The sequence below is a fragment of the Notolabrus celidotus genome, chromosome 19 (assembly GCF_009762535.1).
Source record: "Notolabrus celidotus isolate fNotCel1 chromosome 19, fNotCel1.pri, whole genome shotgun sequence".
NCBI lineage: Eukaryota > Metazoa > Chordata > Actinopteri > Labriformes > Labridae > Notolabrus > Notolabrus celidotus.
The window spans coordinates 14628371-14648640 of record NC_048290.1 but is presented as its reverse complement, the minus strand read 5'-3'; the positions used below and the strand labels follow the sequence as shown (position 1 = coordinate 14648640).

Here is a 20270-nt window from a genome sequence, read left to right as displayed (position 1 = left end):
GCTGCTCTTTTGACCTCTTTATTTACATTTTGGGGTATATATATTTTAAAAGGTAATACTCTCCTCAAACACCAGAGAATTTGTCTTTTTGTCTAATTTTAAATGTAAAGATTCTTCTTTAAGGAGTAATCTTGTATGTTTCGAAGGTTGCAATGATGCGTTCATGAATTCACTGAGCTTGATCGTCAAAAAATCATCCTCTCAACCTTCAGAGGGTTCACATTTATTGATCACTCACATGTTTGAGTTCCAGTAAAACTTGTCTGGTCAGCTCGATCCTCTTCTTGTTGACATGCTTGATGGCCACCAGGTTCCCCTGTGTGCAGCGAGAAAATAGACAGAGCAATAAATCAAGTGGATGCAGAGAGCAGCTTATACACAGATTCATAAGTACAGACCATAATGAGGATGTGCACCAGTCTAAATATACAAAAGGGACTAAAAAAAGACGACTGAATGTATTTAAAAGACATGTAAATGGAGAGAGGGAATCGAGTAGCATGCAGAGGAGAGAACATCTTACAGTATCGTGTAGTTGTGCGTTTAGGGTCTATTTCAGTCTGAGAACATTTTCATCTGAGGGCTGTGATGTGTTCAGATCACTAAACCAAAAAGATGAGGTGAATATCTCCAAACTACAGACTTTATAATAGACTGAAGAATAATACATCATGTACTGGTGAATGCTAAAGCTTCAACTTTACTCAGAAGGAAATTTACAGTCAGTCTGAGTAGACATCAGACTTCTTTTCAGAGCTTATTTTTCAGTATTTATTGTTTTTTTTTGTGGCTCTTAAAGCACTCTCTCTCTTCAAAGTGAGGTGTCAGATGTAATCATCTCTTGCCTGTGCTGAATTTGAGAAGTGCATCAATACCTTCAATGAACTGTGAGACGCTCAAAGTGTACCGTGACATCAGCATTTATATAAAACCTGCATCACATGGCTGAAAACAAAGACATCTATCTCATTATTCAGCAGGCTGTCTTTGTGTCACATTTCCTCTATCCTCCTCCGTCTTAAACGGTTAAATTAACCGCAGCAACAAGTTGATGGCCATGTCCAGACTGCGAGGCGGGAGAGTAGAAACAAAGAAAGGAGGAAAAAAATAGAAAAAGAAAATTGACGCATTCTGCAGCTCACATTAAAACCAACTACCTAAATTCGCCCACACTCTCTCTTTCTCTCTCCAGCTCTCCAGCTTTCTCTGCGAGTGTGTGCACATGTGTGGGTGGGAAAGGAGTGCGCAGGAGTTGAAAATGTCAGAACTCACTAAGCCTTACCTTAAAATAGCCCGTTTTTGCAAATAGCTGATATTTTCCATGGGCAGTTATCAGGGAGCCATAGCTGGAGCCTCTCTGGGAGGGTTGAGAGGAGAAATGAGAAGAGAAAAAGCAGTTAGCAGTGTGTAGATTAGAGCAAAGAGGATTAAATGTGGTCACTTTAGACTGTGCTGCTACGTAGCTTCCTAAAAAGAGTTCCTTCACTGAAGTTCTTTTCCAAATACCTTCTCAGAGTAACATGAAATTGCCTTCTCTTCTATTAAAGAGTGTTTTCAGCTTTTCTAACACCAGCTCCAGTCCTTGTGCAAATCCCTGCAGTGCACATACAGTGAATAAAAATCAAGTGGGCGCTCTGCATACAGACAGCCAGCACAGGCGACTACACATTTGTATAGAATGCAAATACCAGCAGCACATGGCACACTGGAAAATACATCGGTCTGGAAAATTACTGTGTTTTCCACACACACATTATCCCGGGAATTGGACCGAAAAGCAGTAATGAAAAAGGTGTGTGCATGTGCTCTTCTTGAACGCTCGCACGTGTGGAATGAAACACAACCCAAGGGGAGATGCATTAGGCGTGAGACAACAGAACCCGATACTTAAAGAAGTTGATGAGGTATTATAGATGTAGGGAGCCGGGCCAGACGAGGGCTTATTTTAACAATCATTTAATATGCGTCTGCCACCGCAAAGACCCAGCCACCTTCAATAAACCATCGGGAAAGCTTTCAGGAATGTGTAAACTAACAAAGAGATCTCCACTCTCTCAGGGCTGGAGCTTAAGCCGCTTCTCAGAAGCTGTCTTTTAATACAAAGAACACAGTGTGTTTAAATGTGAAGGTCTAAAACTTCAAACGTTTCGAATCAACATTTCTCCACCTAGCAGGTCGAGCTTCAGAGCTGAGACATCTCAAACTGATAATCAGTTATGTGTGAATGAAGCTGTAAACCCAGTGTTGAGTCTTTCCCGCTGGCAGACAAAACAACGTAACACGCCAAAAGAACAACAACTTGTTAATCACACTCTGTGGGCTGAGCCAGCAGCACTAATGATATAAAAGGCAGATTGGAACTGTGAATTATGAAGAAATGATCAGAGATGCCAACTCAACTGTTTTTTTTTTTCCTCCAAGCAGAGCAACACGTCTTTAAAATTCAATTAAAAAAACACTTAAAAACAAACAAACTCTGCTTTTAAAAATGCCAAATAAAACATCTCTAAATACACTCATGCTGTCCAATTACACGCTTTTATTGTCTAAGAGAAACATACAATCACATCATCTTCACCTCACAGGATGCAAGAAACTCAAAGTGACAGATTCGCTGCCCTGAAAGCTTTATTAGCAACATGAAACAGCCGCAGTGGCTCGGCAGTAAAGTTCAAGGTTCAAGGTTCACTTTATTGTCATTCAATCATCTTAAAAATATGAAGGTATGAAAAATGTTACTCAGGTCCAGCAGCGTACAAAATAGATTAAAGAGGTCAAAATAGACCCTATGAATGAATAAATACATAACATGAAGCCTAAAGTAAAGTCAGAGTACAGTCGATCGTCTCTTAATTGAAAGGTTGGCTGTTCGATCCCAGCTGTCGTTGAGCAAGACACTGAACCCTGAATTGTCTCAGGTGACAGGAATTAGTTAATACTGATGATTCCTCACAATAGTGGCCTCTATCATCAGTGGATGAATGTGATGAGGAGTGTTGAGGCGTTTTTTCGACCAGAGGAACTTTACCCATGAACTACGTGTGCTTGGACAGGTGGACCCAGGGTCTAAATTTAGTTCAGGGGTAGTTAATCTCCCCCCTAAAAAGCCCCTGCTAGGGGGGTAGTACTTTTAAAGGTCCCGGGACTTTCGGGGGGCAGGGCCTGCAATGCTGAACGTGTCTGATTGGTAGATTAACCGCAGTGTGTTTATTCCGCCCGCCGTCCACAATAACATCACACACATCTGTGATTCACTTCATTCCTCTTTCTTTCATTTGTTTTTATTTGTTCTATCGTTTTTGTATGTGTGTGTGTGTGTGTGTGTGTGTGTGTGTGTGTGTGTGTGTGTGTGTGTGTGTGTGTGTGTGTGTGTACTTTTCAAAAGAAGAAGCTGTGATTCACTTGATTTAGCAGCTTGTAACAGTAGTCTTCTTTCATCCCACCGTTAATGCGCCCCTTCCGGTGTTACGGTTTTAAAAGTGACCCTGTTAACTGGACACCTTCAGCTGAATTAATATATAGTAATCTCATACAGCTGATGTTTCATTGTGCTGCATATCTTTTAAAATAGTAACAATTTGATCGCAAAAGAAATACAGAGTAAGATTTAAAACAATGTAATACAACTGAGTGTTCTGTAAAAGCAACATGAATTGGTATTTGCATGGTTCACAGTATGTAAATGTTTATTTATTTATGTATTTATTTATTTATTTTAGTATGCACAGTAGGTGCATACAGAGCAAGTACAAGGCAAGACTGATCAGTCAAAAGACTAAAATGAGATTGTGTCAGCGTGACACTTGGTTTGAAACTCTCAGACGTCATTCCGCTCTTTGTTTTGGTCATCTCACCTGCACATTTCTATCATTTTTTTCTGAGTGTAAAAATAAACACTCGCTCAAGGAGCTTCTCTACCTGTGAGAGCGTGAGGCGGCTGCCGGCTCGCTTGTGGTATTTATTGGGGCTCTCGAACTGAAGGTCCTCCCACCGAATCCTCCAAAGCATTCCAGCCAGCTCCTTCTCCAGCTTCAGTTTCCTGGAAGAGAAAAACCAGGTGCTGAAGTCAACAAGGACAGAAGCACAAAGAGGAGCAGAATAATCTCCCTGCATAAAATGACATTTTTTTTTTCACCATAAACTCATCATTATGGTGAAAAAAAACCCTCTTAATTTACTTTATTCATGAGAGGAGAGGAGATCTCCTGACTGCTGGTTTGACATTTTAAACATCAGGACAACTCAGCTTGTTATTTCCTGACAAAGTAGTTTTACATCTGATTGCAGAACTTCTGCGCTTGTGTTGATGCGTGCAGGCTTGTGTGTTTGCATTTTACTACATCTTTAACTTCACTGGTCCATATGCTCTACCTATTGAACTCTGATGAAGTGGAAAACTACTTTGAAGGTGCATTTTTACATTCCTGGACAAAGGGCTCTTGATTTCAAACACATGTTCTTATATGCAGCACCATTAGACAGTAAGACTCAATTTTCCATTAAAGTTTTCAATAAGTTATAACAGTTCCAAGTAAAACAGCTCGTTAGCGTTTTGATAAAATTTAGGCTGGTATATTCACTCTCCATGTTTTGGCTCAGCCTTGTTTCTTCAACTTGAAATAAAAGTGAGACTATTTTGATGACTCATAGGTCTCTTCTGCAAAAAGCTATGACAAACATGATCAGAACCTACCTCTATTTTAACTCCCCCTCTCTTTATTTTTAAAAAACTCAGGCCTGGAGCAAACCCAGATGCTCTCGGCCATACGAGCATTTTCACTCTACACATACTGAAAGTCTGGATATATCCCAATAAATAAGACTAATAGTTTATACCAATCCAGTTCAATGCAAATAAACAACACTCTCTCACTCAGCATGATAATATTTGACCTGTTAGATGGAGGTCTTCATGCTAGTTATGTTAGTTGTTGTGTAATTTGTTATGTTCTATTATGAACAAGGACCGTGCACCAGGGCTGCACAATAAATCACACATTTTTCAAAATCGCAGGATGTGAATTAGCAATAAACACATCACAGGAACTTAATTTATCTAATTGTTAAAAGTATATAATCAATGCAGGTACATTTGAGCTGTTAGATGGAGGCCTGTGTATTCTGGCCATGCTCTAACACGTGTTTGATGCAGTCTGATGAAGCTTTAGTGAGCTGTCCGCTAACCTCAGATTAACTTGTGATAATTATGTGATGATAAAAATACTTTTTTGGACGTTTGGATTCTTGAAAAATATCTTGCAAATACCCGTAAAAGATGAAGAACAGCAGGTAGCTGATATAAACAGTAGATTATTTGAACTAATATGCACTATTTATTATTTGTTTATTTATCTTATTGATATCAAAATATTGAAAAATGTTACTGCATTTTATTCATATCGTGCAGGCTTGGTGTCGGATGTTCTGAGATATGTTCTGGGTTTGTTGTTTCTTGCTGTGTCTTGCTATCATCACAGTATTTCAGGTTAAGTGTGATGTCGGTTATGTTAGATTTTATTGTGTCAAATCAAGTAACTGAATATACGTTCTTATTTTAAGATGAGTGATTTCAAGTTTTTGAAGTAGGATGAACAGTTGAATCTGATTGGTCCTTCATGGCATTCCATGGTCTGTTATTTCTTCATAGCAGACCGCTGCTGTGAAGGTGCTATGGTATGTTTTGTTACCCTCACTATCAGAGCTTGATTATACTTGGCAGTTAAAATAAATCAATAAAACAGTGCTGGCGAGTAATTCCTGTATTTACTTTGTCCCAGACAGCGACACTTTCCAAATGATGCAACCTAAAGAGATCCATCACACGTGCTGAACACTTTGCTCCCCTCTGGGCGGTGAGCTGGAGCAGAAATGGATATAACCCGCTCCACAAAGGCAAACATTCTCCAAATGCCTGCAAAGCCTTAGCCGTAATTAATCTCGTAATTTTCATGTCAGTCATATTTCTGACATGTTTTCAGTGTTATTTAAGAGTTTCAGACTGACTGAAGCGATCACTGCTCCGCAGACTGGGGGAGGCATTCCAGCAAATCAACACATCTGGGGAAAATTTCAGAGGCGCGTCAGTTTTTTTTCAACACTTAATGATTTAAAGTATAGACATTTTCAAAATAAAACTATTAGTCCTGAGTTATGAAAGCCGGAGAGGAAATTCATTTTCAGCTTGAAACACATGAAAAACGAGAGGAGGCCACACATTCCAACCCAATCTAAAAGGTGTAAAACACTTCCAGATGGCTGCAGGAAATTATTGCAGCGTTTGCATATCACCGCGTTTTACCCATCCCAGCTGGCCCTCAAAGTGGCCCTTTATTTTTTTAGCCTTTTCTTTCCATCAGGATAAACTGTGTTGTTAGTCTTTCCAGAAATCTAGGGATCTCTGCTGCTTTTTGTGTCTACAAATACTCTTCTAGGCTGAGCTCGCGTGCTCCATTTTGAGGGCAGGAAGCACCATTAAAGCTCTGATGCCCGCCAGCGCAAAAAAAAAAAAAGGTATTTTTCTATTTAAGGAGCCTCACTTAGAGACCTCTGGCAGCTAGAGGGGCAAAGTGTGGGGCTCCACACTGGGCCTATTGTTTCATAAGTCCCGTATGTGAATACCTCTGCTGGACCAACCCCTCCATTAAAACAACAGAGCCTCCGCTGCTCTGCTCAACATCCCCTCACACTAGTGCTGCTGCACAGCAGACTCCAAGATCAACTGAGAGCTGCACACCACCTGGCTCAAGCTGCAAGATGACGTTTAACAGAGGCGCCATGAAATGTAGAAGTCAGTGAGCGTTACTTTAGCTTACAAATGAGTATCAAAGCAACCGGCAAGAGTGGAACAATGGATTTAAAGAATGCATGTGTTCATAATGGGAATTGAGAATTTACAGCACTGTTACAAACGACAGACATGTTTGAATGAAGATGAGAACCCCTGACTCTGTAGCTAGCTGCCTGGACAATCTTTATACGTATAAACATATTTTCCGTTGAGGCAAAGATGGACACGTGCTATTTTCTACTTTTGAAATTTCTTATTTTAAATGTTTGAAAGTGTGGGGCTTTTTCTTTTTAAATACTGTTTCACCTTGTTAATAAGACGGAGGAAGGTTGTCGTCAAAGACTGCTCAAGAGTATTTGTAATCCATGAATGTGTTTGATCGATCAGGCCGTGTCTCACTCCTCTGATGTTATTTTTCTTTCACTAAAATGGTGAAAATTGTCTCTTCCTTTCAACAATACTCCACCCATGTAATCATCCGCCTTGTTTGTGTGTTAAGATTTGTTTTTGAGGAATTTTTCTCTTGTTTGAAGAAAAAATAAAGAACTTTTAAAAGTTTTGATACAGCGCAGGTTCTACCTCAAAGAAATTCACAGAAACAAACCGTCTGATACGCATAAAGTTTTTATTGAATTGAAAGATTCACCAACATGTGCATTTCACACAGGGATACATTTTGAATTTAACATGTCACATCTTCCCATAAAACCCAACATGTCTTAGAAAATACACCAATAATTTCCCCCCATATATACTTTGAATTCCCAAATTCCCATCACCTCTGCCGTTAGAAAAGTATTAATCTGAGTATAAAATCTTTGTATCAATGTATGAAAAACAAACATGTAAGCAGCAGCACATATATAAAGGATAGAGACTATCATATATTTAGTTAAATTCTTAAGACCTCTTGTTAAAAATATATATATATAATAAATATCAAAATATCAGTCTTACACATTGCACCCCCCTTTATGCAGTTCAAGCGACCCCAATGTAAAGAAACTCTACAGGTTACTAGGAACAGTGACAGAACTCTGAAGTGATTGAAACATGTTAGTGGTGTTTAGAAAGGACTAATCCTGGAGGCCTCTCTGCAAACAGATGATCTTTACGATGCCTCTCCGTTCGTCCGTCAGCATAGCTCCACTGGTGTCTGCAGAAACAGGAAGGGATTTGTTAGCCTTTGTTATCTGTCGCAGAAAAGAAAAACTCACTTCTACTGACGGTGTTTTTAACAAATTTACATTTACAGCTCCTTGGCTTTGACGTGCATGAACTTAAAGTCCAATAAAGGGCGACAAATTCATCTCTGTGCAACTTAACTCTCCATACATTAAACTTTCACTTATGTAATGATGGATCTAAATATATCTTGATTACAGCAGAGGGTGCGAAACTGAGGGTCAGGACCACACATGTATCAGAGTTCCCAAAAGAGAAATATCTGTAGCTACGAGTCAGAAGACGTTACACTTAGAGTTTAAAAAAAAAATCTTATATCTGAAAACTTACTGGCAAAGAGTCCTTGAGAACTAGCTAGCTAGTGAGGAAACCATGCTGTGCCTGATGAACTGTGAGCTGAAAAGAAACAGAAAGGAAAACGTAAATGTTTTCAGAATAAAGAGCAAAGTCTGCGTCAGATTATCTGGTACTGTAATGATAAACTCAGATTCAGGATCAGGGGATTTACCTCGAGTGGAAAGCTGCTCCTCCGTCTGTCTTCCACCATTCTTCTGATCAAAATCCATTGTGAGTGGCTGGTGATTAACACTTCTTGTGTTAATAGTCAATATTAGAAGAGTGATCAGATTACCAGTTGTTTGTTAGAGCTGACACATCAATCACTTTTTCTTCATGTAAAACTCAAAATGCATTTTTTAACTCTGGCATTAACGATAATTTAAGAAATCCTCCAGCAGCTCCCCTGCTTCAGGCACACATGATTAACTGATTGCGTAATTGAACGAGGCTCATTGCAGCACTCCATAAACACGCAGACTGAGCCACACGGGACACTGTTACAATTTACTGAAGCTGTTTTTACAGCCGAACGCCGAGCACACAGTTATACCCATAAAATGTGGCAGGTAATTATTTTATCTAAATGATACACAATCGCAGAGGGACTGCAATTAAACATAACACCTACTTCCACAATAACAACCAGTCAACTCCCTTTATTTCTAACTAAACCATGCACATCACATTTACACACTCAGTCCTTGGTGATCCTGTTAAAGAGGTATTTTGTGTTTTAACCTCATTCTGTTTCGTGTTACTTAAATGTTGTTTTGTAAGTCTTGGCAGTTGAGGAGGATTTCACAGAGGGTGTCAGCGTTAAGGCGTTAATCACGATGCAATTAAGATCCAAAATTGATGTGTTTTGTTTTTTTCATTGCACACTGCTGTGATGGAAAACAACACTGTGCTTTTAAATGACACATCCCTTTAAAAGACTCAGAGACAGCTCATGCAGTTTGTGTCAGTTGATTTAAATATAAACTGGCTGATGGTTCGATCTCAACTATGAGTCTGAGCTTCCACATATGAGCTAGGCATACAGGTGAAGCCAATCAGACTGATGTCAGCGGGCAGCTGCATCACAAACGCTTGCAGAGCACTGGGACATGAGGATGAAACAGCTGTCTGCTACCTCTAAGTCATGGTTTCACGACACATTCATGCATCCATCCATTATCTTGACCACTTACCCTGTTAGGGGTCACGGGGGGCTGGAGCCTATCCCAGCTGACTTTGGGCGGAAGGCAGAGGTACACCCTTAACAGGTTGCCAACCTATCCCAGGGCTAACCATTCACGCACACACTCACACCTAAGGGCAATTTAAGAGTGATCAATCAACCTGGTAAGCATGTTTTTGGACTGTGGGAGGAAGTCGGAGTACACGGAGAACCCACGGATGCACAGGGAGAACATGCAAGCTCCACACAGAGAGGCACCTGCCCGGTCGGGGATTCATACCAGGGACCTCCTAGCTGTGAGGCAACGGCGCTACCCACTGCACCACCGTGCAGCCCCGACACTCATATAAATCTAGAAGTCAAAATCATAAAATACACATCATTGCAGGTATTTAATTCCCAACTCAAGATCAAGCGGCAACTTTGGGCCACGAGAATTGAAGCCAATGCGAAAGTGTTAAAAACTGCAGTTCATCGAGGATCTGCTTGAGGCTGGCTCTGGAAGTACCGGAAACCACATACACACCAATTCAAAGAAGACGATCTTTACAGTAGAAATAAACATGTTTACAGCCTGGTACAAAAAACGAGTTCATTTCTCGATCGGCAGTTTCAAAGTTATCGATATTATGAGTTTTCCTTAATTAGAGGCACAGCTGACTTGATTGACAGGCGGAACACATAGCTGTTGGCTAGGAGGCGCAAAGCCCGCCTCTTTACGTCACACTAAGTTTGGTTGAGTTAAGCATTTCCAATATGGCTGCCGCCGACGATTGGCTTCAAAACAGCGCCAAGAAACAGATGGGTGACATCACGGATACTACGTCCATTATTTATACCGTCTATTCTCAAGACATAGGTAAGATTTTCTTTACATTATCAATATAGATTTAAAACTGTTTTGAAATACTAAATCATGGGATTGAAAACACACTATCGATAAAAGGATTAATGGGGGTTATCTACTGACATTCAGCGATTTGTTTGGATTAACAAAATTGATTGTTTAAACCCACGTTTTGTACATTATCAAAAAGATAATGTTGTTTAAATGAAAGAAAAATAATAAATCTGATTGCTTTAATCTGTTTGGAATACATATCCATTCGTTTCAAGGGACCTAGCAAAGAATTTACAAGTTCCTGAGTTGTCGGGGTCAATTTTTCCAGAACAACCAATCCCCCAAAAAAGTTTGAAGACACATTTTTAAAAGTCTTGCCCTTCTTGTTCAAGGAATTTAACAATTTTGGACTTCAACCCATCAAAATGCAATCCTCTATCTTATTCTACTGGCATGCCTCTGGAGTTCGGGTAAGTAGTATTAAATGATTAAAAGACTGCTCAGGGAGGCCGTCTGAAGTCACTCAACTTTAGTCAACTTTATCACTCTGCAGAGTCGAGAGCTTTTCCCCAAGTAAAGCTTCTTACAAGAAGTAGACTTTTACTAAATTCAAAACATACGTGTGAAACTCAACTAACAAACAAATAATTCATTCAAACCCAAACCAGCCAAATCAAGTAATTTTGGCATCTGAATCTAACCAGACTGTGACAATTTCAACAAGTTAACTGAGTGTTTATCATTCCTGCTAATCCAATAATCAGAAAATGTGAAATGTTTCTGAGTAATCTGACATTAAATGTTAAATTACTTCACCACTTCACTTTTAGTCTAACTGGTAGCATATTTATGACCAAACATGCACAAACTGACGCAACACCTCAAACTCCATATTTGGAAACTTAAGGTCAATAACATGTTGCTTTTTTATGAGTTCAGAAGGGGAACTTGTTCTGCAGAACTGACTTCATAAGAGTAAGATTTTTACTTTTTCAAAGTTTGTTCAGACACTTTTCTAAATGTACTAAACTGCCTTTTTTTTCCAAAGTTGAGAAACATATCTGTCAACAAGATTTTAAAAGTTTACAACAAACAAACATGTAAGGCAGTGAGAGAACCACAAAAAAAACCCAGACGGATATTTTTCCTGTGATATCATCAGTGTTATGTGAGTTACTGAAATACGTGGCGATTAGCTTAAATCGAGTGCAAAGAAAACAACGTTTATGACCACACTAATGATCATTAAGTGAGGAGAGCAGCAAGGGTGTTTGGGGGCCGGTATATGAGCTCACTTGGCAGCTTGAGTGCACTTCACCGCTGCTTTAACGCTGTTACCTGCTGAGCTGTTGCTGTGGAAACAATCGTGTAAATACCACACTGGCACCTATAGCAGCACGACCCATAAATCCTCTTTCAAACACCTCCCTTCTCTCTCTCTCTCTCTCTCTCTCTCTCTCTCTCTCTCTCTCTGTGTCTTTTCTGTCTATTTGTCCATCAGAGGAGAATGCATCCCTGCGGTTTTACAGTTTGAGCTAACAGCAGCACAGACAGGAGGCATCACTTCCGTTCACTCAAACTCACCTGTAAATTAGGAAGCTGGAGATTCCAAAAATGATGAGTGCTAATCCGGATCCCACAGCCACAATTCCCAGAACTGGCAGATGACCTGGAAACAGAGGAAGGATTGAACACTCAGTCTGTTTTGTTCATATGTTTCACAGATGTCCACATTCATATCTTTAAAAAGAAGGGGGGAAAAGTCTCTGCTGTGAAAAACGCAGCTGTGACTTCCTGATGTACAGCTGCACTGCTTTAGCGATCAGTCAGCCACAAACACCGGCAACAATTTAACACAATTACACCGCCCTGACATTCCTGGTATATAATTAAAACCCTAATTGAGACTAATTATACATCCTGCTGTAAATCAGAGCATGAGCTGATACTCGTCATCATGGATATATCATTTCCAACAGCAACAGAAATTCACTTTTGCTTCAGTGTGTCAATAAACTCACTGGAGGCTTCAAGTCCTTAATGTAGTCACAGGGTTTAACATAGTCTCAACTCAACTCAACTCAACTTTATTTATATAGCACCTTTCATACATATAAACATGCAGCCCAAAGTGCTTCACAAAAAAACTGAGAGACAGAAAACAACAGCAATGGTAAAATTTAAAAAAGCATGATTATAAATAAAATACTTAAAAATAAAATAAAATCAACACAGTATAATTAATAAAATAAGTAGGAGTGGAAAGAAAAGTTAAAAATAAGATAGCATTGACAAGATCAGACTAATACAAGAAATAAATAGATAAATAAATAATTAAACAAGATAAATACATGTTAAAGTAATGATTATATTAACAATGCAGTCCAGGGCTAAATATAAATTACTCTAAATTAAAAAGGTAAGTCTTAAGTTTACTTTTTAAAATTTAAAAAAAAAAAGTATGTTGGGAAACAACATTTTTGCGAACTGTCAACTTGTCGTGTAAATAATTCTCTGGATAACTTTATGAATATCATGACTTTTAATTATCATTTTTACGCAAAATCCCTCCACGTTGTGCCACGATTTCAAAATATCTCAATGTCCTAATGTTAGCACGAGCACAAGTATAAGCCAATTAACCCACTCTTGAATAAAGCTGCTACACTTACACTACAACAGATAATGCATCCTTTTGTTTGGGGCATCATGACACCTAACCACATGCTGTTCAAATTCAAGGTTTAAATGATCCACTTAATATTATATGCAACACGTGAAGGTAAAATATGTTCATTTAAGTCAGTTTCATGATAACTATTTTACGGTTATTTAGTTATTTTTGATATGATGGCGATTAAAGTGATTCCAACAGTCCAAAGCTAATTGTCTTATGCTACGATATCTAAACGCTCAAGACGTTGTTTTACGTTAGGCAGGCATATTTATCGTGACTTCCGTCCGACATTAGAGGACGAGGAGCTTGAGATGGAGGAGCCAGTCAGACGGCTGAGACCGCAAAGGAGGATTAGATTTACGTCACTTCCGTCCTACGATGGAGGGGAGCTGGTGGTTCACGTTGGAGTAGCCGTTAAGCCGGCTGAGAGTGGAGGTCTGTAGCTGGACTCCTCTTGACTGCATAATAAAGTGATTATATTGTATTGCCTCATATCCTACTATATCGCATCATATCATATGTTATTGTATTGTCTCATACTATATCTCACTGTATTGTGTTTTGTATAATAAAGAGATACACACCATGTTTTAAAGAAACTTTATTTTAGGCTAAAAAAGAATTTAAAAGTACATTTCAGTGTGTCGATATCATTTCATTTACTGAAGTGTCACAGTTCAAGAAAGCTGTGTAGGATATCCTCAGTTACTCATTATGTATATACGTATGCAGCCAAACTAAAGGACTTTGTGGTCCTTACAGCTAGAGCCTAAATATATACAAGAAGAGAGTCATGCAGACAAAAAATTACTGAAGTTTTCCTGTTCCTCTTATGAATATATGAAATATATTATATATATGAAAATATGAATTAAAGGAAAAGTTTGCATTCATTCAGAATAACTTTTTTAAGCAGCTGGATTAATGACATGTTAAAATGTCTGGAGCAAAACAAGATAACTGATAGCAGGCTGCAGTAAACAGCAGAGTTTCATTGCTCATTTTCAGATCTCCAATTCATCCCCTGATGTCTTAGCAAGCTCCTGATACTATTAATAAAGAGGAACAGCTCACAATGTACTGACCTCGTCCGTTTCTTCACTCTATTGATCAAACGCTGACGTCACTGAGCTCTGAGCGTCTCTGCATGTTTGTTAACTGTAATCATTTATTTCCCTCAGTGCTGAGAGAGCCACACTCAGGCTTTTAATTCCCCCCAAATTCTTTTTCAGATCGCTTCAGATTTATTGAGTTCCCACATTGTCCCTCCTTCACTGTAAAATACATTTATGAATGCTGCGGTTTCCTCCAGTTCATCATCGCTAACAATCCCCCCTGGGAAACTGTCTCTCTCTGTGGACACAACTTCTACCATCTCCAGCACTGATCTTTGAACTGCTCTCTATTCAATCACAGCAAAGAGGAGTATATATAATACTTAATTGAGACTAAAGAGCTGGAACAAAAGTGACAGAAAACAACACATTCATCACCATTACATCCATGAAAAAATCTCAGGCTCTGTGCAGATGAAGAGATTATATGTTATTAGTGAGCTGTAATATCCAGCTAATGAGTGATTTAATCTTACTCTCAGTCAAGAGGAGAACATTGGGCATTAAGTGTGGGATCATTTATCTTGTCATCTTGAACCTCTTTGACTTAAATCTCCCTAAAGTCATGATGTCCAGTCCATTTAACTGTATGTCTTGTTCTGGAGATCCTTCCCTCCAGAAGATACTCTGAAGTTTAGTTGAACTCTTGAGGGAAAGGACTAAGTGCATTGTCTCTACAGATTATGTAGAGGTGTCATACCATCGTTGCAGGAAGGGTCGTCCGAGGAAAACACACAGGGGGGGTTATCCAGCGGTGGACCCCCGTTGGGCCAGTGGATCTTCTCTGTCTGGGACCAAATGATGTCTTTGGTGGTTCCATTGTAGTATGCAACAAGCTGCAAACACAGAGGAGAAGATGCTGAGTCAAATGGATGAAAATAAATGGACTTGGATATTGTTGTAGGCTATTGTTATTTATATTTCATTGACACAGTTGGATCACTGGATCTCCCTACTTTCCCTAACACACACTCACACAGCAGACATGCACGGACACTTAACACCGGACAGTTATCACCGCTGAGCCTTGCTTATTTATTATTCACTGACTTATTCTCAGTAGACACATTAAAGAGCCCTTGACACTGACACTTTTGACTCATCCACACTCACAAATGTTCCCTTTTCATTCAGTTTCCTATTAATTCATACTATTGCAACACATCAGTTATCACAGCCGTCAGACCAAACCTTGCAATCATATGTTCTTTTGTTGTTTACAGCCCTGTTTGTTGTTTATTTACACTACTGTGAGGAACGTCATTTCTTTCAGCTGTATCTCTTGTATGTCGATGAATGGCGATAAAGTCAACTTGACTTGACACGAGATGATAGTGACTTTGTTATTGTGTTTGATTATAACTGACTGTATTTTCCCCTCAACAGCAAGCGGCAACCTCCGGCCGTGGGAATTGAAGCCAATGCGGAAGTGTTAAAAACTGCAGTTCATTGAGGATCCGCTTGAGGCTGGCTCCGGAATACCGGAAACCACATACACACCAATTCAAAGAAGACGATCTTTACAGCAGAAATAAACATGTTTACAGCCTGGTACAAAAAACGAGTGTAGTCTGGATAGCTCAACGGGGGTTGATTTTTTTCATAACGCTGCAATTTCGAAGATATTAAGACAGCTGAGCCGAGTCTTCCATTACAAAAGGCACAGCTGACTTGATTGACAGGCGGGAACACTGAAGCTGTTGGCAAGGAATCTGTTTGGAATAAATATCCATTCGTTTCAAGGGACCTAGGGAACACTGTAGCTGTTGGCGAGGATGCTCAAAGCCCGCCTCTTTACATCACACTCGCTCGACAGCAGTTATGTTGAGTTCAACATTTCCATTATGGCTGCCGCCTCCGATTGGCCTCAAAACAGCGCTTCAGAAACAGATGGGTGACGTCACAGATACTACGTCCATTATTTATACAGTCTATGGTTCTGACCTGTTCCACTTTACTGTGCTGTGATTGGCTGGTATTTGACCAATGTTGATGTAGAGCCAAAAAAGTCATGAAGAAGATATTAAATGAACCAAAACTATGATCTCTTTAACCAAGGTTTGTGCAGAAAGTATCTGCAACAAATCGTATAAAATTATAGGAAATAAGCAAACTTGTGTTATTGCAAGGTAAAAAACAGTCTGTTCTGAAGTCTGCTAAGAAGCTTTCATCAGAGGTAAGTGAGCTTCTCCTGCCATGTAGACAACAACACAGGTGGGAAACAGCTCCTAAACATTTCACAAACATCCTGACTTTGTTTGTCTGTGAGCTTTATTTTGACGGTCCAGCCTCATGAACAGCATCTGCTGTCCTGCTGTGAAACTCGACTCCTGTGTTTCTAACTGGCCAGAGGAGTTTTTATGTGTTCGACCCATGCTCCCAGCATGTTGTGTCCTCCCTGCAAAAACCTTGCGGGCCATCACCCCCCACAGAAGGTCATCAAAACAATGCAGGCCAGGGAGGGTGAAGTGGTAGGGGGGCTGCCACGTCAGAAATAGACACAGTACTTCAGTTTGAGGGTTTACAGTCCTGCACTTCCAAATGATCTCCTCCAACGATTCACCTCATTGTGTGTTCAGTCTTATTTCTCTGATGCCTTAAGTTCTGTGAGAGAGGATGAGCCTTTTTCACCTTTTCGGTTTAGCTGACACATTGAGAATACTCAAGTACTTGTAACATCTATGCATAGCAGTAAATAATGGATGGGAGCATTGTGAAATGTATTAGGTTGTGTTCAAAGAGAAACTGGCTTTCCCCAAAATTGAAGCCTAAATTCTGAAAGTGTACTGTTGTCTAAAACAGACGTATTTGACATTAAAAACGTTACAAATTGAGGATCATACTTATCATGCATCAAGGGAGCTTCTTGTCCTAAAAGGCCACTGTCCCTTCGCCAAAGGAAGGGGTGAGCAAGGGAGCATTTGATTTTAGAATCTGACTGCTAGATATCACTAAATGTTCCCATTTCCACTCATTGTACCTTAAAAACAAACGTTTAAGTTTGGCGTGTTTGTCTATTAGTATTTATAATGTTGTATTTTTTAATTTCAGTTTTTGAATTTATATTTTTAAGATGACTGAGAAACAAAAAAAGGAATAAATGAAAAATTGTTTCTAGGATTTAGAGCCTGAGTCTTTTTAATGTGTATAATATTTTGAATATAAGTTATTATTTTCAGCAGTCAGAGAATCTAAAAGCTGAAACCACCAGCAGCTGGTTTCTGGGGTCAACAGGCCATTTGAACTGACCAATTAAAGCAATGGGTAAATGAGACCAGGAAGTCAATCTGACGGCCTCTGTGAATCTTCTCCTGAACTCACATCCAGCTAACCCACGTCTGTTGCCCTCAGAGAGAGAGAAACACGCCGGAGCAGTCCACAGCGGAGTTTATCGAGCGCAACATACACAAATATTTTCTCCAGACTGGGAGGGAAAGTTGAGGTTTTATGCATCTCATCATTAGAGGAGTTTTAGGGAACCAAAAATATGTCCCAGATAGTAACATCCATTTGCTGTCGAAGCATCAACAACTGAACACAAACCGAGGCTGTGGTTTCAAACTACACACATTCTGCAGAAGCATTAGAAGAATTAAAGAAACGTGAAGACTCACTGTATCTCTCATTTTCTGCGTCAACATCTTTACTTACTGACACACTTTATCAAGTCAAAGTTTATATCTAAAAGTCATAAGTTGGGTGTTTGACGTATTGAAAGACTATGACTTGTAGGGTTCTTATTAGCAGGACCACTTTCACACCCCTGATGAGATTTCTGACGCTGCCCTCAGAGGAAACTTAGAAAACATGGATTGTGCAGAAGCAGAAGCAGCTGTTCTCCAGGCCGGTCCTTGTTTCTGTAGTTCTTGGTGTTATCTGTGAAGGACTGAGGCAGTGATGTGAGCTGGGTTTTCTTTTGGAGGTAGCAGGTGGTTAAGCTGTTAACTAAAGCCTGAACACGCTATCATCAGCAAGGGTCCAACTATTGCATCACATTCATTAGGACAAAGTGACAGCAGCTTGTTTGTGTGCAGTGACATCCGACTCCCTGAAGCCCCCTCTGTGTTTCTGTCTATGTGGTTTTCTGTTTGGTGAGGATGAGCTCCTTTTGGTTGTTGACAATATTCCTCGTTTAACTTTAATCTTTCCATGAGTCAAGACTAAAACTTCAGACGAAGTAACGAAAACAGATTTGATTTCATTGGACCGTCATGAGGAGAAAGAAATCAGATGGATCGGTTTTATGACAAACAAAGCCTTATCAAAAGACTTCTCTCCTGGCGTTACATCATACTTTACTTATACTTAAAGTGCACTGAACCAAAGGTCTCTTTCAGTTATTTTATGCACCAGAAAACAGGTGAAAAAAATGGTGGATGAAAAGCAACAAATGGCCCTGAGCGGACATAAACCTGGAAGATATAGCTTCATGATAGGAGATCTAATCCTCTGATCCCTCAGGGTCCCCAAAGACTGGTTTGGTAAAAGTATGATTTGAAAAGTCTGATCACCCGGTCTCTGAAAAGCTCAAATGGACACGGTCGTTGCTCTGTAACAAAAACAGACCATGGAAAAAAAGAGTCCCTCCTCATTTGCTTATCAGTCCAGTCCATGCCCAACAAAAACCGTCTCATTGCCAAATCTGCTTATAAACAGCAGCAGCACACACTCTGATTGTCCCAGCGTGCATTGTTCCACCATCCACCATCTATCTTTGCACTTGAGGGTACTTAGCAAAATCCAATCCAATAAAGTGTTATCACAGATTTTGGTCCATTCAGGCGGCCTCTCTATTCGATATCTTTACTAAGTAAAATCAATCTCCACTGACAAAAGAAACTATGACTGACAGAGAGGAATAATGACCACAGTCACTAGAAACAGCCATCATTGTTGTTTGTATCTTTGTGATATTTTGCCTTTTTTGAGATGCTGAATTTATTTTCCAAGTGGCAGCCTCCTCCAGGTTTGAAAAATGTAGCCAAAGCAGGGGTGCAAAAAACTGCAGTTCTTCAAGTGTCCACTTGAGGTCGGCTGCAAATGCTAAGAAATCCCAATCAGACACTGTGAAGGTTCAAATACACCTTTGACTTAATGGCTCGTGATTCTTTTGAAACAATCCCTCTCCAACATGTAATCTAGTTTCATATCTTCTGCTTCATGCAAAAAGCATAACATTTTGGTGCACCTTTCGAAACGCAAAATGTGTATTCTGAGCATTAAACAGCAATGTTAAAGGCAAAGCCCACATCAAAAGAGAGATTCACTCATTCGCCCCCCCACCCCTATAAAATAATCTGTAGGAGATCACAAACATATCAAAATACCAAACATAGTAAAGCATGACTTACCCCGTACTCTCCTGTCTCCTGGTTCGTCATGGCCCACAGGTTGACGTCTATGTCTCTGTCATTTTTGTGGTCTGTCGAAACAAGTCCTGTCACTCCTAGAGAACACAAACAATTCTCACATGAAGGGTCTGATTCAGATGGTGTAACATCATGTATGGTACGACTACAAACTCTCAAGTGCTCATTACCCCCCCCCTTCAAATTAGAATGAGTCATCGGACACACCACAATTTCTCTTTTTAGGTATTTGAATCAAAAACATGAGTCCTTGTCCCTCTCTATTATTACAGTCTTGTTGCTGCTCTGACGTTATGTACTACATGTGTATTCTAGTTGTGTTTAAAGTGACTGAAGCAGTCTTCTTCCTTTGTGTTTCATTTTGATGCTGTAGTTTCCAAAACAGCGAGAGTGACTGCAACATGGCTGCAGAGAGCATCAATAAAGCTTGCTGCGTTTGTGTTTCCTGCACCACAGTTTCTACTGGATCTATACAAACACATTGCAGGGAAAATCAAAACAGCTTTGTCACTTTAAAGCTTGTTTTCTCCTCATTTCAAACCACTGATCTTTGTGGAAAAATGTGAAAAACACATATTTGACCTCAAGGTAGGAAGCCAGAATTAGATATCTGAAAAAAGCTTCTTCTGTGAAACCAGGCAGCATTTAACACCGTCTTTGATGCACTGTCAAAACATCCAATGGAGTGAAACTTTCTGTGAGTATTTTGAACATATGCCCTTTCTCTTTGTCTTTATCTTATCATTCTGAGCAAGAAACAGCCCTTCAACCCTTTTA

At 39.7% G+C, this 20270-nt stretch overlaps 1 protein-coding gene across 1 annotated transcript in view; it reads right to left on the bottom strand.

The window, feature by feature from the left end:
* Positions 1 to 20270, bottom strand: part of LOC117831480 (atrial natriuretic peptide receptor 2) — a 76774-nt gene that overhangs the window by 35613 nt on the left and 20891 nt on the right. The window contains 6 exon segments of the mRNA XM_034710200.1: positions 239 to 316; positions 1283 to 1357; positions 3919 to 4039; positions 11917 to 12001; positions 14825 to 14960; positions 19476 to 19570. Coding sequence (XP_034566091.1) covers positions 239 to 316; positions 1283 to 1357; positions 3919 to 4039; positions 11917 to 12001; positions 14825 to 14960; positions 19476 to 19570 — 590 coding nt within the window.